General features: G+C 47.2%; 1 protein-coding gene across 1 annotated transcript in view; it reads left to right on the forward strand.

Moving 5' to 3' along the window:
* The window catches only part of emilin1a (elastin microfibril interfacer 1a), a 60,236-nt gene extending 56,375 nt beyond the window's left edge, over window positions 1-3,861 (forward strand). The window contains exons 10-12 of the mRNA XM_072443972.1: window positions 6-23; window positions 109-243; window positions 1,557-3,861. Coding sequence (XP_072300073.1) covers window positions 6-23; window positions 109-243; window positions 1,557-1,876 — 473 coding nt within the window. The 3' untranslated portion in view covers window positions 1,877-3,861. The remainder of the gene's footprint in view (window positions 1-5; window positions 24-108; window positions 244-1,556) is intronic.
* Window positions 3,862-12,866: the final 9,005 nt, after the last annotated feature.

Consider the following 12,866-nt stretch of genomic DNA (forward strand, 5'->3'; position numbering starts at 1 on the left):
AACAGGACTCAGAGGGGAACAAGGTAAGCTTTGTCTCTTTGTAATGAATAAAGTTGAACAGGGGATAGAGTCTCAGTATATGATGTATAATCTTGTGTCCATGTGTAGGTCTTCCAGGCTCTGACGCTCATGTGCCTCGCCTCTCCTTCTCCGCGGCTCTGACTCGGCCGATGAGAGGAGTGGGAACCATCCCCTTCAATGAAGTCTTTGTCAATGAGAAAAACGTTTACAACCCCAGGACAGGTGAGACCCAATAAAACACAGGACCTAAATTATTTTTCTAATTGATCAGTCTAGTGATTATTCGTTTGATTAATTGATTAGTTAGACAGCAAAAGCCCACGAATTTCAGATTTTTACTAAATTTGACTGAGATTAACTTAGATTATTTTCACAGACAAAATAGTTTTTTTACATCAAAAATACTAAATGTTTCCTGTGTGTTTATTAAGCAATAAACTTGTTTCATCCCTACAAAATATTCTGAATACTGAAGTTGCCATGTATTTTTCATTCCACTTTTCTATAATAAATCCGTCCTGAAGCTCTTTGACTGCTTTTAACACAGTTGGTCTTGTTCTCTTTTTGTCAGTTTAGTTTTTACAACTTTAACTTTTAACTACTCCTTTTCACTCACTCTTGTTCTCACCCTTTTCAATTTGGAAAAGAAAACACTCTAAAAACCTCAGCAAAGAAATATGGTGTCTCAGGAGCGATTAGAGAGAGCTGAGCAGTGGGAAATGAAACAACTAACGACCCTTGTCTTATTTCATGGCTTTAACCTCAACAACCATCGGCCACCGGCAGCTTGAGTCATGACTGCCAATAACATGGTCCGGAATCATGAAATCTATCTCGCACACGGTTATTTTTGGAGCTAAAGGGGGATTGTAAAATGACTTCTTTCATGTAGTATTTCTTCTTTAATTTAAAAACATTAAGATAGTTTGTTTCTCCATATTTTGTTGAGTGATGACAGACATCTGTTGGATTCCTCAAACAAAACTGGAAAGTCCCTCATCTCTACTTGAGTAAATAGTACAAATGCTGTAATTTTTGGAGAAACAAGAAATATATTATATGTAATAATATATTTCTTGTATTTACCTGTATTATTATTTTAGCTAAATTAAATGAGAACAGACAGGATCTAGAAGGCTTGTTGATTTAATTCAATTACATTTATTTTGTAACGCCCAAAATCACGTCTTGATTGGTCAGTGTTTCCAGGAAAGGGCGGAGTTTGAGGCCTAAGAAACTCAGCATCAGAGAATATACCATTACTCAGTATGGATGTAATCACAGAGATTTTAAAAGTAGTTTTGGCTCCCATTGGAAAGCTTTTCAGCAGAAAACCTTTTCCAGTCAACTACTTTTTGAAAGCCTTGTTTCTGAAGGATTGCACTAACATGCGTGAATGTAACACATCATGAGAATGATCACACACTGTTACTATGTATGTCATATATGTTATGGGTATATATCATAAACACAACTCTCCTCCCTGACATGAGGCATTGTCAGTCTAAAAGTGTAACTCTTTCACCTCCCTGCAGGTTACTTCACAGCTCCAGTCCGAGGAAAGTACTTCTTCAGTGGCATCCTCACCGGTCACAAGAACATGAAGATTGAGGCGGTCCTGTCCAAATCCAACACAGGGGTGGCGCGGGTGGACTCGGCCGGGTACCAGCCTGAGGGTCTGGAGAAGCCCATGGCAGAGGCCAAACACATCCCTGGAGCTGTGGCTGTGTTCAACATCATCCTGGCTCTGGAGGCCGGAGACACAGTGTGCATCGACCTGGTGACGGGGCGCCTGGGATTCTCCTCTGAACCCTTCACCGTGTTCAGCGGGATGTTACTGTACGAGACGCTGTGAGGAGACCACATGAACAAACACAAGGAGACAACATGAGGAGGAGGCAAAACTTAATCAAAGAGAAAGAACTCCCAGAACCACTGACTCTACTGTCTTGACTGTGTTGGTGTAATGCCTCATTTGTCCAGGAGGGTTCCATTGTAGACATCTGGACACTGTTTTGAAAATCAAGACGTTTCAACTTTCATCCAAAAGTCAATCTCGCTGAGTAATTGAAAACTGAGTGAAGACTGAATGGAACAAGAGACTTATTATTACTGTTTTTTGTGCTCATAGGCAGCACACTGTGGCATTTAATTCCAGAGTCAAAGACTCTCAGGAGTAAAAGACGTTTGACTCCTCTTTTTATCAATGACATAAACTCCATGCTCCTTTTTGCAGTGCAAAGCAGAGCGCATACAACAAAAGAAAGGGCAAACAGTAGGACTGTGGGAAAGAAGAACGTAGCTTATATTTACATACAACTGCTCTGTTGTTTCATTCCATAACACCAGCTGAAGATCATAGTGTGTACTAGTCCAAAACAGGAATGTTCTTGACGTATTTTTGTTGTTTTCATTGTATTCTACTTCGAAACTCACATTTCAATGATGACAAGGATATTTTGTATTTTTTGGCACATATGTTATGTCTGTATTTCTGGAATTGGCTGAGGTGACAGGATTCACTCTACAGAACATCATCTGCCACTAAACTAATACATTTTCAACAAGTCGTCTCGTGCTGACTTTCCTGTAGCGCTGTAAAGACACTTTTACTGAAGGCTGTTTTATCATTTTTATTGTCCAAAAAACACTTCAGTGTTATACAAAAGTCCAAGGTTACGATTCTATAGAAGTTCTTCCAGATGAAAGATGAAAGGCTGCTGGAGGTGATAAAACTGTGGATTGTTTCTTGTCTTGTGAGCTGAGTCCTCCCACAGCCTGTCTCCATTCACTCTTTTCCTGTGTTCACTTCTTTTTTCTTGTTACTCACAGTTTTACTTTGACCACAAGTCAATTCCCAGAAACATAACGCTCAATGCCAATTGTCTTATAAATAATGCAATGTGATTCAACAGTTCGGGGGAGGGACACGGGGCCAAACCACCATTCTTCTGAGCACAAATGAAGTCACTCCCTGCTCCATCACAAACCACAACATTTCATCCATTAGACGAGGACAAAACAAAGACTCTTTTCAGAAATGCAGACATACAGTTTATGTAGAAGATATAAGCAATAACTAAACAATGTTACTATTGTATATTACATTTGCAAAGGGCTTGATACTGCACATTACTGGCAGATTTAGGCTTTCCACATGTAAGATGGCCTAAAGCAGTGCACTGACCTGTGTTTAGGCTTTACTTATACTTATGGAAGATACCTGTAAAGTTATGAACTGACATTGTAAAAAAACTCATTAAATCCTGAAGTTCCACAAGGACAAAGCAACTCGTTTTGGGTTTTTTGAAAGGTCAGAGAAAGAGAAATTATTTTGCCTGAGGGGAAAGTAGATCCTAATATGGGGCATTGCAAAACCATAAAGATCACGTCCCTCAGCTGCTGCGTACGGTCCATTGTACTGTGTCATTTTGATTAAAACTAAACAAATACTGAAGCTAAACTTAGCCGTGTTTCTACTCCACAAATCCACCTCTGTTATGAAGAAGATATGAAGAATGATTTTGTTGTAGATACTCCTAAATGGAAAGAAATATATGCTTTATTATTATTATTATTATGAGTCACTAGTACTTTTCTTTTTACATGAATGAATATGACAGTTTTAATGTATATTTATGTGCAAGAAACAGCCACATAATGGGCTGGGATGTAATTTTGTAAGTTTCTATGCAAGATATAACTTTGAAAGATAAGAATGTAAATATTTTATAGATATTTGTGTTACCACTTTCTCACCAATTGCAGGTACCGCCAGTGTTTTGTACGTTTTTTTGTTTCTTTTTCCACATGCGTCTGAAATACAGAGTTTCACATGAATGGAGAGTGATTTTGTGCTTATTTTGTCTCTGTACATTTGTCACATTCAGAATATTCCACAGCATGTCATTAAAATGATTCATCTCTTAGGTAATGTTCCAAATTATGGTTTTAAAGGAGACATACCGGTAATATTCTTTCAAAACTCAACTTCAGCAGGGTTCCGTCATCATCAGTCTACTTAGAGTTGTATTTGGATTCATTCATTCATGTTTGAGTAATCTCGCATTCTCCTGAAACTGAGGCTCGAGTGCTCAGAAAATTCCTCTTTTCACTTACCCCCTACCCCCGCCCACATCCCTGCGATTATTTTAAAAATGTAGATTGAAACTGCATCCCAGTCCCTGACCCCTCAATCACTACATAATCTCCTTAAGAAACCTCATTCACACTGTGGGTCACTGCAAAAGTCAGATACAAATGGATATCTCATAAATAATGGTGGAATCTGTCACATGAGATAGTTATGGACTAATAATCATCATCATACATGTTTTATTTAACATGGATCTCACATTGAACATCGATAACGGTGCTTTGTAAAAACAGCTCTTCTGTCGTGTTCTGACCTGTCGCTGTCGCTGCTTTTCCAATCCTGTCAATGTTTTATATCGACCGATCTAGTGACCAGCGCTGGACACTACTTATCATAGTGCATTGTGGGATATTTTGTGTGGACTACTTTTTCAGCTTATGGACATTCGGACAGCTCTACAGAACAGCGTGACCACTACTGTATATAGTGCCTCAAGTAGGGATAAGTATAAGTAATAGTTGTAATATATTTTTGAGCTATAATAAAACTGAAAACATTCACTTCAGCAGGAGACAAGCAGATGGAGGACCCCTTTATTTGCATCTTTATTCAGCCAAAGGTAGACACAGACAAAAATTAATCAATAAATCTACCTGAAAACTCAAATAGTAATAAAACAGCATATAACCTGCATTGAAACAAGAATAAAAAGGGGCTGCTGTAACTTAGATAAGCCTTATTAATGATAAAATGCTCAAACAGATCTAGGTAACGTACACATTATGTATATTTATCTATGTGTCTTTTTCCATTATGAGCAGTGTTCACGCAGGTCATGCTCACGCTCCACATGACTCTGTTTTACTGCGCATCGCTGCCACCTGCTGGACATCAACATTTCAGCAGCTCTTAGTCCAAACTTCAAATGTCCTGATAAAATGGTAATTTTGTGCACAGTAATTTATGCTCCGTGGGAATGTCTTTAAAGGTTACAATAGCAGCAATTTCTTTGTCAATCAAGCAAACAAAAAGTCTTCCACTAAAATTGTAAATGGATCTATGCTCTGCTGGTCAAGGGGAAAGAAAGGCGCATAGGTCAGTGTCAGAGGGTTAGAGTTACACCATGTGCCCCATTAGCTGCTTCTATTGTCAGTCCAGGGGCATGGACTTTAGATTTAGATTAGTCAACATGTATTCATAAAAGTAGGTCTATATGTTAAGAAGACTACATGAGAAACTTGTGGCCTTAAAACTATTGGTCAGAAAAATCCATGCAGTTCCCCAACATAATTCCTCTGTCAAAGTTTTCTTCATCATAAATGTCTGTGTAAAAGCAAATATAGAAAAATAGTCCATATAAAAGTGATACGATGCAAACTTCTGTTTCTTGACGTGAGCGAGGTATAAAAAAGGGACTTGTGGTGTGACATGGAGAGTTGGACTTGAGAAACTGAAGCTCATATAAGTGCAATAACACAGTATGATTTTTATTTGTTGTCAATCATCCGGGAGAGAACCCACAGTAACACAGGGAGGACATGCAAACTCCAGAGGGATTGTGGGATTAACAAACATTAGGTGCTAAAATATTGCAACCCACAAAAGTCTGCGAAAAGTCTCGATTGTTCTGCATGTAAATGTGAACGCTCTATCCCATCTGCCACTGTTCTGTTCTCACCATACAGCACCACTGAACATGTTGAATTATATTTTATTTTATATATAAGTCTTTTTTAATTTGATTTTATTCAATTATGTTAGTTTTTATGCATGCCTGATTTGAACATAGCCTGTATTTCATGATTTGTGATACTTTTCTTCTACAACTTACTCTGATTCTGACTGAAAAGGTGGGACACAATAACAGTGGTGTGTAATAACAAGCAGACTTGTTCATCCATATTCAGTGGAAAAACTTATCGCAAAAGTCACTATTGAATTTCGACTTTCTGTTCAAAGAATGTAAAATCCTGTTCTACTGAGCTAAACGCCCTGAGCAGTTTGAACAGCTGGACGGACTGAACAGTCTCACTTCTGAGCGGCTGAATCAAGCTCTAAACTAAAAGACAGTGAGGAGGAAACAGAGTTATATCTTAACAATTCAAATACAGTTGTGACACACGGCCATTTTAGATTTGATGTGTCAATCACTGCTTGCTCACAATCTTTATGCCTGATGTCCCCCCCACAGCTCACACTCTTCTCTGGGTGGATGGATGCTCTCCTCATGCTCTCCTCGTGCTCTCCTCATGCTCTCCTCGTGCTCTCCTCATGCTCTCCTCGTGCTCTCCTCATGCTCTCGTGCTCTCCTCATGCTCTCATGCTCTCCTCATGCTCTCCTCGTGCTCTCCTCGTGCTCTCCTCATGCTCTCATGCTCTCCTCATGCTCTCCTCATGCTCTCCTCGTGCTCTCCTCATGCTCTCATGCTCTCCTCATGCTCTCCTCGTGCTCTCATGCTCTCCTCATGCTCTCCTCGTGCTCTCCTCATGCTCTCCTCATGCTCTCATGCTCTCCTCATGCTCTCGTGCTCTCCTCATGCTCTCATGCTCTCCTCATGCTCTCATGCTCTCCTCATGCTCTCCTCATGCTCTCCTCATGCTCTCCTCATGCTCTCATGCTCTCCTCATGCTCTCATGCTCTCCTCATGCTCTCCTCATGCTCTCCTCGTGCTCTCCTCATGCTCTCATGCTCTCCTCATGCTCTCCTCGTGCTCTCATGCTCTCCTCATGCTCTCCTCGTGCTCTCCTCATGCTCTCATGCTCTCCTCATGCTCTCCTCGTGCTCTCATGCTCTCCTCATGCTCTCCTCGTGCTCTCCTCATGCTCTCATGCTCTCCTCATGCTCTCGTGCTCTCCTCATGCTCTCATGCTCTCCTCATGCTCTCATGCTCTCCTCATGCTCTCCTCATGCTCTCCTCGTGCTCTCCTCATGCTCTCATGCTCTCCTCATGCTCTCCTCGTGCTCTCGTGCTCTCCTCGTGCTCTCCTCATGCTCTCATGCTCTCCTCATGCTCTCCTCGTGCTCTCGTGCTCTCCTCGTGCTCTCCTCGTGCTCTCCTTGTGCTCTCCTCGTGCTCTTCTCATGCTCTCCTCATGCTCTCATGCTATCCTCCTGCTCTCCTCATGCTCTCATGCTCTCCTCATGCTATCCTCATGCTCTCCTCATGCTCTCATGCTCTCCCTCATGCTCTCCCTCCTGCTCTCCTCATGCTCTCCTCATGCTCTCATGCTCTCCTCATGCTCTCGTGCTCTCCGCGTGCTCTCCTCGTGCTCTCCTCATGATCTCCTCATGCTCTCATGCTCTCCCTCATGCTCTCCCTCCTGCTCTCCTCATGCTCTCCTCATGTTCTCATGCTCTCCTCATGCTCTCATGCTCTCCTCATGCTCTCGTGCTCTCCTGGTGCTCTCCTCGTGCTCTCCTCATGCTCTCGTGCTCTCATGCTCTCCTCATGCTCTCCTCGTGCTCTCCTCATGCTCTCATGCTCTCCTCATGCTCTCGTGCTCTCATGCTCTCCTCATGCTCTCCTCGTGCTCTCCTCATGCTCTCATGCTCTCCTCATGCTCTCCTCATGCTCTCCTCGTGCTCTCCTCATGCTCTCATGCTCTCCTCGTGCTCTCCTCGTGCTCTCCTCATGCTCTCATGCTCTCCTCATGCTCTCCTCATGCTCTCCTCGTGCTCTCCTCATGCTCTCATGCTCTCCTCGTGCTCTCGTGCTCTCCTCGTGCTCTCCTCATGCTCTCGTGCTCTCCTCATGCTCTCATGCTCTCCTCATGCTCTCATGCTCTCCTCATGCTCTCCTCATGCTCTCCTCGTGCTCTCCTCATGCTCTCATGCTCTCCTCATGCTCTCCTCGTGCTCTCATGCTCTCCTCATGCTCTCCTCGTGCTCTCCTCATGCTCTCATGCTCTCCTCATGCTCTCATGCTCTCCTCGTGCTCTCGTGCTCTCCTCGTGCTCTCCTCATGCTCTCGTGCTCTCCTCATGCTCTCATGCTCTCCTCATGCTCTCATGCTCTCCTCATGCTCTCCTCGTGCTCTCCTCATGCTCTCATGCTCTCCTCATGCTCTCCTCGTGCTCTCGTGCTCTCCTCGTGCTCTCGTCGTGCTCTCCTCGTGCTCTCCTCGTGCTCTTCTCATGCTCTCCTCATGCTCTCATGCTATCCTCATGCTCTCCTCATGCTCTCATGCTCTCCCTCCTGCTCTCCTCATGCTCTCATGCTCTCCTCATGCTATCCTCATGCTCTCATGCTCTCCCTCATGCTCTCCCTCCTGCTCTCCTCATGCTCTCCTCATGCTCTCATGCTCTCCTCATGCTCTCGTGCTCTCCGCGTGCTCTCCTCATGCTCTCCTCATGCTCTCATGCTCTCCTCATGATCTCATGCTCTCCTCATGCTCTCGTGCTCTCCGCGTGCTCTCCTCGTGCTCTCCTCATGATCTCCTCATGCTCTCATGCTCTCCCTCATGCTCTCCCTCCTGCTCTCCTCATGCTCTCCTCATGCTCTCATGCTCTCCTCATGATCTCATGCTCTCCTCATGCTCTCGTGCTCTCCGCGTGCTCTCCTCATGCTCTCCTCATGCTCTCATGCTCTCCTCATGCTCTCGTGCTCTCCGCGTGCTCTCCTCATGCTCTCCTCATGCTCTCCTCATGATCTCATGCTCTCCTCATGCTCTCGTGCTCTCCGCGTGCTCTCCTCGTGCTCTCCTCATGATCTCCTCATGCTCTCATGCTCTCCCTCATGCTCTCCCTCCTGCTCTCCTCATGCTCTCCTCATGTTCTCATGCTCTCCTCATGCTCTCATGCTCTCCTCATGCTCTCATGCTCTCCTCATGCTCTCCTCGTGCTCTCCTCATGCTCTCGTGCTCTCCTGGTGCTCTCCTCGTGCTCTCCTCATGCTCTCGTGCTCTCCTGGTGCTCTCCTCGTGCTCTCCTCATGCTCTCGTGCTCTCATGCTCTCCTCATGCTCTCCTCGTGCTCTCCTCATGCTCTCATGCTCTCCTCATGCTCTCCTCATGCTCTCCTCGTGCTCTCCTCATGCTCTCATGCTCTCCTCATGCTCTCCTCATGCTCTCCTCATGCTCTCCTCGTGCTCTCCTCATGCTCTCATGCTCTCCTCATGCTCTCCTCATGCTCTCCTCGTGCTCTCCTCATGCTCTCATGCTCTCCTCATGCTCTCCTCATGCTCTCCTCATGCTCTCATGCTCTCCTCGTGCTCTCCTTGTGCTCTCCTCGTGCTCTTCTCATGCTCTCCTCATGCTCTCATGCTATCCTCATGCTCTCCTCATGCTCTCATGCTCTCCTCATGCTCTCATGCTCTCATGCTCTCCTCATGCTCTCATGCTCTCCTCGTGCTCTCCTCGTGCTCTCCTCATGCTCTCCTCGTGCTCTCCTCGTGCTCTCATGCTCTCCTCATGCTCTCCTCGTGCTCTCCTCATGCTCTCATCCTCTCCTCATGCTCTCCTCGTGCTCTCGTGCTCTCCTCGTGCTCTCCTCATGCTCTCGTGCTCTCCTCGTGCTCTCCTCATGCTCTCATGCTCTCCTCATGCTCTCGTGCTCTCCTCATGCTCTCATGCTCTCCTCATGCTCTCATGCTCTCCTCATGCTCTCATGCTCTCCTCATGCTCTCCTCGTGCTCTCCTCATGCTCTCATGCTCTCCTCATGCTCTCCTCATGCTCTCCTCATGCTCTCCTCGTGCTCTCCTCATGCTCTCCTCCCGGTCTCCTCATGCTCTCATGCTATCCTCATGCTCTCCTCATGCTCTCATGCTCTCCTCATGCTCTCGTGCTCTCCTCGTGCTCTCCTCGTGCTCTCCTCATGCTCTCCTCATGCTCTCATGCTCTTCCTCATGCTCTCTCTCCTGCTCTCCTCATGCTCTCATGCTCTCCTCATGCTCTCCTCATGCTCTCATGCTCTCCCTCATGCTCTCCTCATGCTCTCATGCTCTCCTCATGCTCTCATGCTCTCCTCATGCTCTCCTCATGCTCTCATGCTCTCCTCATGCTCTCATGCTCTCCTCATGCTCTCATGTTCTCCTCATGCTCTCATGCTCTCCTCATGCTCTCATGCTCTCCTCATGCTCTCCTCATGCTCTCATGCTCTCCTCGTGCTCTCATGCTCTCCTCGTGCTCTCATGCTCTCCTCATGCTCTCGTGCTCTCCTCATGCTCTCGTGCTCTCCTCATGCTCTCATGCTCTCCTCATGCTCTCATGCTCTCCTCATGCTCTCCTCATGCTCTCATGCTCTCCCTCATGCTCTCATGCTCTCCTCATGCTCTCCTCATGCTCTCATGCTCTCCTCATGCTCTCATGCTCTCCCTCATGCTCTCATGCTCTCCCTCCTGCTCTCCTCATGCTCTCATGCTCTCCTCATGCTCTCATGCTCTCCCTCATGCTCTCATGCTCTCCCTCCTGCTCTCCCCATGCTCTCATGCTCTCCTCATGCTCTCCTCATGCTCTCATGCTCTCCTCATGCTCTCATGCTCTCCTCATGCTCTCCTCATGCTCTCATGCTCTCCCTCATGCTCTCATGCTCTCCCTCCTGCTCTCCTCATGCTCTCCTCATGCTCTCCTCATGCTCTCCTCCACACTTCGCAGAGGCGATGGCACAAACACCCACATTGTAACACATATATAACATACATACATTTTGGAAGCGCCTCATCCTTAAACTCAATCATGACAGACAAACTGTCCTCTTCTCCTAACCTCCAAGTGTTCATCTTCCTCCTCCCGGTCACCACCCCTCCTCCCGGTCACCACTCCTCCTCCCGGTCACCACTCCTCCTCCCGGTCACCACTCCTCCTCCCGGTCACCACTCCTCCTCCCGGTCACCACTCCTCAGTTCACTGCCCATTGTCTTACTCATGTCGACTTCCTTTGCAAATGTGTCTTAACTTCAAGACTTTCTCTGACTGAGTCTCATTCTTTCATCCGCCAACACAACCCTCTGTAATGACATCACCTTCTCCTCAGCTCCTCCCTCACCAATACTGTGTCCCCTTCAATATTTTAACACTCTTAATCCGATTCTCATCACTTCTCCTCCGAACCACTCTCTCCCTGTCCTCCACACTGGCCTCACTCAGCTCTCTCTTTCCAGCTCCCCCTGCTTCTTCTGCTCTTGCTCCTCCTCCTACTCCTCCTGCTCGTCCTGTAACTCCTGCTTCTCCCCCTGCTCCTCTTCCTGCTCCTCCTGTAACTCCTGCTGCTCCTGCTCCTCCATCTCCTCCTGCTCCCCCTCCTCCTGCTCCTCCTACTCTTCCTGCTCCTCATCCAGCTCCTCCTCCTGCTCCTCCTGCTCCTCCTGCTCCCCACTCATGAGACCTCCTGACCCTGCCAGTACCATTAGGTTCCCTGCTCCTCCTGCTTCTCCTGCTCCTCCTGCTCCCCACTCATGAGACCTCCTGACCCTGCCATTACCATCAGGTTCCCTCCTCCTCCTCCTGCTCCTGCTCCTCCTCTTGCTCAGCCTCCTTCTCCTGCTCCTCCTCCTGCTCCTCCTGCTTCTCCTGCTTCTCCTCCTCCCCACTCATGAGACCTCCTGACCCTGCCAGTACCATTAGGTTCCCTGCTCCTCCTCCTGCTCCTCCTGCTCCCCACTCATGAGACCTCCTGACCCTGCCAGTACCATTAGGTTCCCTGCTCCTCCTGCTTCTCCTGCTTCTCCTGCTCCTCCTGCTCCCCACTCATGAGACCTCCTGACCCTGCCATTACCATCAGGTTCCCTCCTCCTCCTCCTGCTCCTGCTCCTCCTCTTGCTCAGCCTCCTTCTCCTGCTCCTCCTCCTGCTCCTCCTGCTTCTCCTGCTTCTCCTCCTCCCCACTCATGAGACCTCCTGACCCTGCCAGTACCATTAGGTTCCCTGCTCCTCCTCCTGCTCCTCCTGCTCCCCACTCATGAGACCTCCTGACCCTGCCAGTACCATTAGGTTCCCTGCTCCTCCTGCTTCTCCTGCTTCTCCTGCTCCTCCTGCTCCCCACTCATGAGACCTCCTGACCCTGCCATTACCATCAGGTTCCCTCCTCCTCCTCCTGCTCCTGCTCCTCCTCTTGCTCAGCCTCCTTCTCCTGCTCCTCCTCCTGCTCCTCCTGCTGCTTCTCCTGCTGCTTCTCCTGCTCCTCCTGCTTCTCCTGCTCCTCCTGCTCCCCACTCATGAGACCTCCTGACCCTGCCAGTACCATTAGGTTCCCTGCTCCTCCTCCTGCTCCTCCTGCTTCTCCTGCTCCTCCTGCTCCCCACTCATGAGACCTCCTGACCCTGCCAGTACCATTAGGTTCCCTGCTCCTCCTCCTGCTCCTCCTGCTTCTCCTGCTCCTCCTGCTCCCCACTCATGAGACCTCCTAACCCTGCCAGTATTAGGTTCCCTGCTCCTCCTCTCTCTGGGAGTTTGTTTCTTTAACCTCGGATCTACGTCTCCACACGCGCGTCTTTCTTTTTCCGGGATTTCACGCGCGTCCCGTTGCCATGGAGCCGCGTTTGTTTCCTTTCTCCTGGAGCCGCAAAATGTCCCCCACAAGCCTCAGAATCGCACCATGTCGCTTCACGCAGTCACTATTTTATTTATTCATTTAATATTTTGTCTGATTTTCGTCATTCAAAATACTTTTAGTGGATATTTTTCGTCTGATTCGTTTGACTCCTGTAGATTTTTCTTTTGGCATTTGAAGGACTCGTGAAGTGGAAACACTGAGCAAACAAGAGAGCAGGTGAGGAAAGGCTTGAAACACTTGAAAAGCTCGTGTTGTGTTGATC

The sequence above is a fragment of the Eucyclogobius newberryi genome, unplaced genomic scaffold, assembly GCF_026437365.1.
Source record: "Eucyclogobius newberryi isolate DKJ021-1_F unplaced genomic scaffold, fEucNew1.0.hap1 SCAF_1, whole genome shotgun sequence".
In the NCBI taxonomy this organism is placed as follows: domain Eukaryota; kingdom Metazoa; phylum Chordata; class Actinopteri; order Gobiiformes; family Gobiidae; genus Eucyclogobius; species Eucyclogobius newberryi.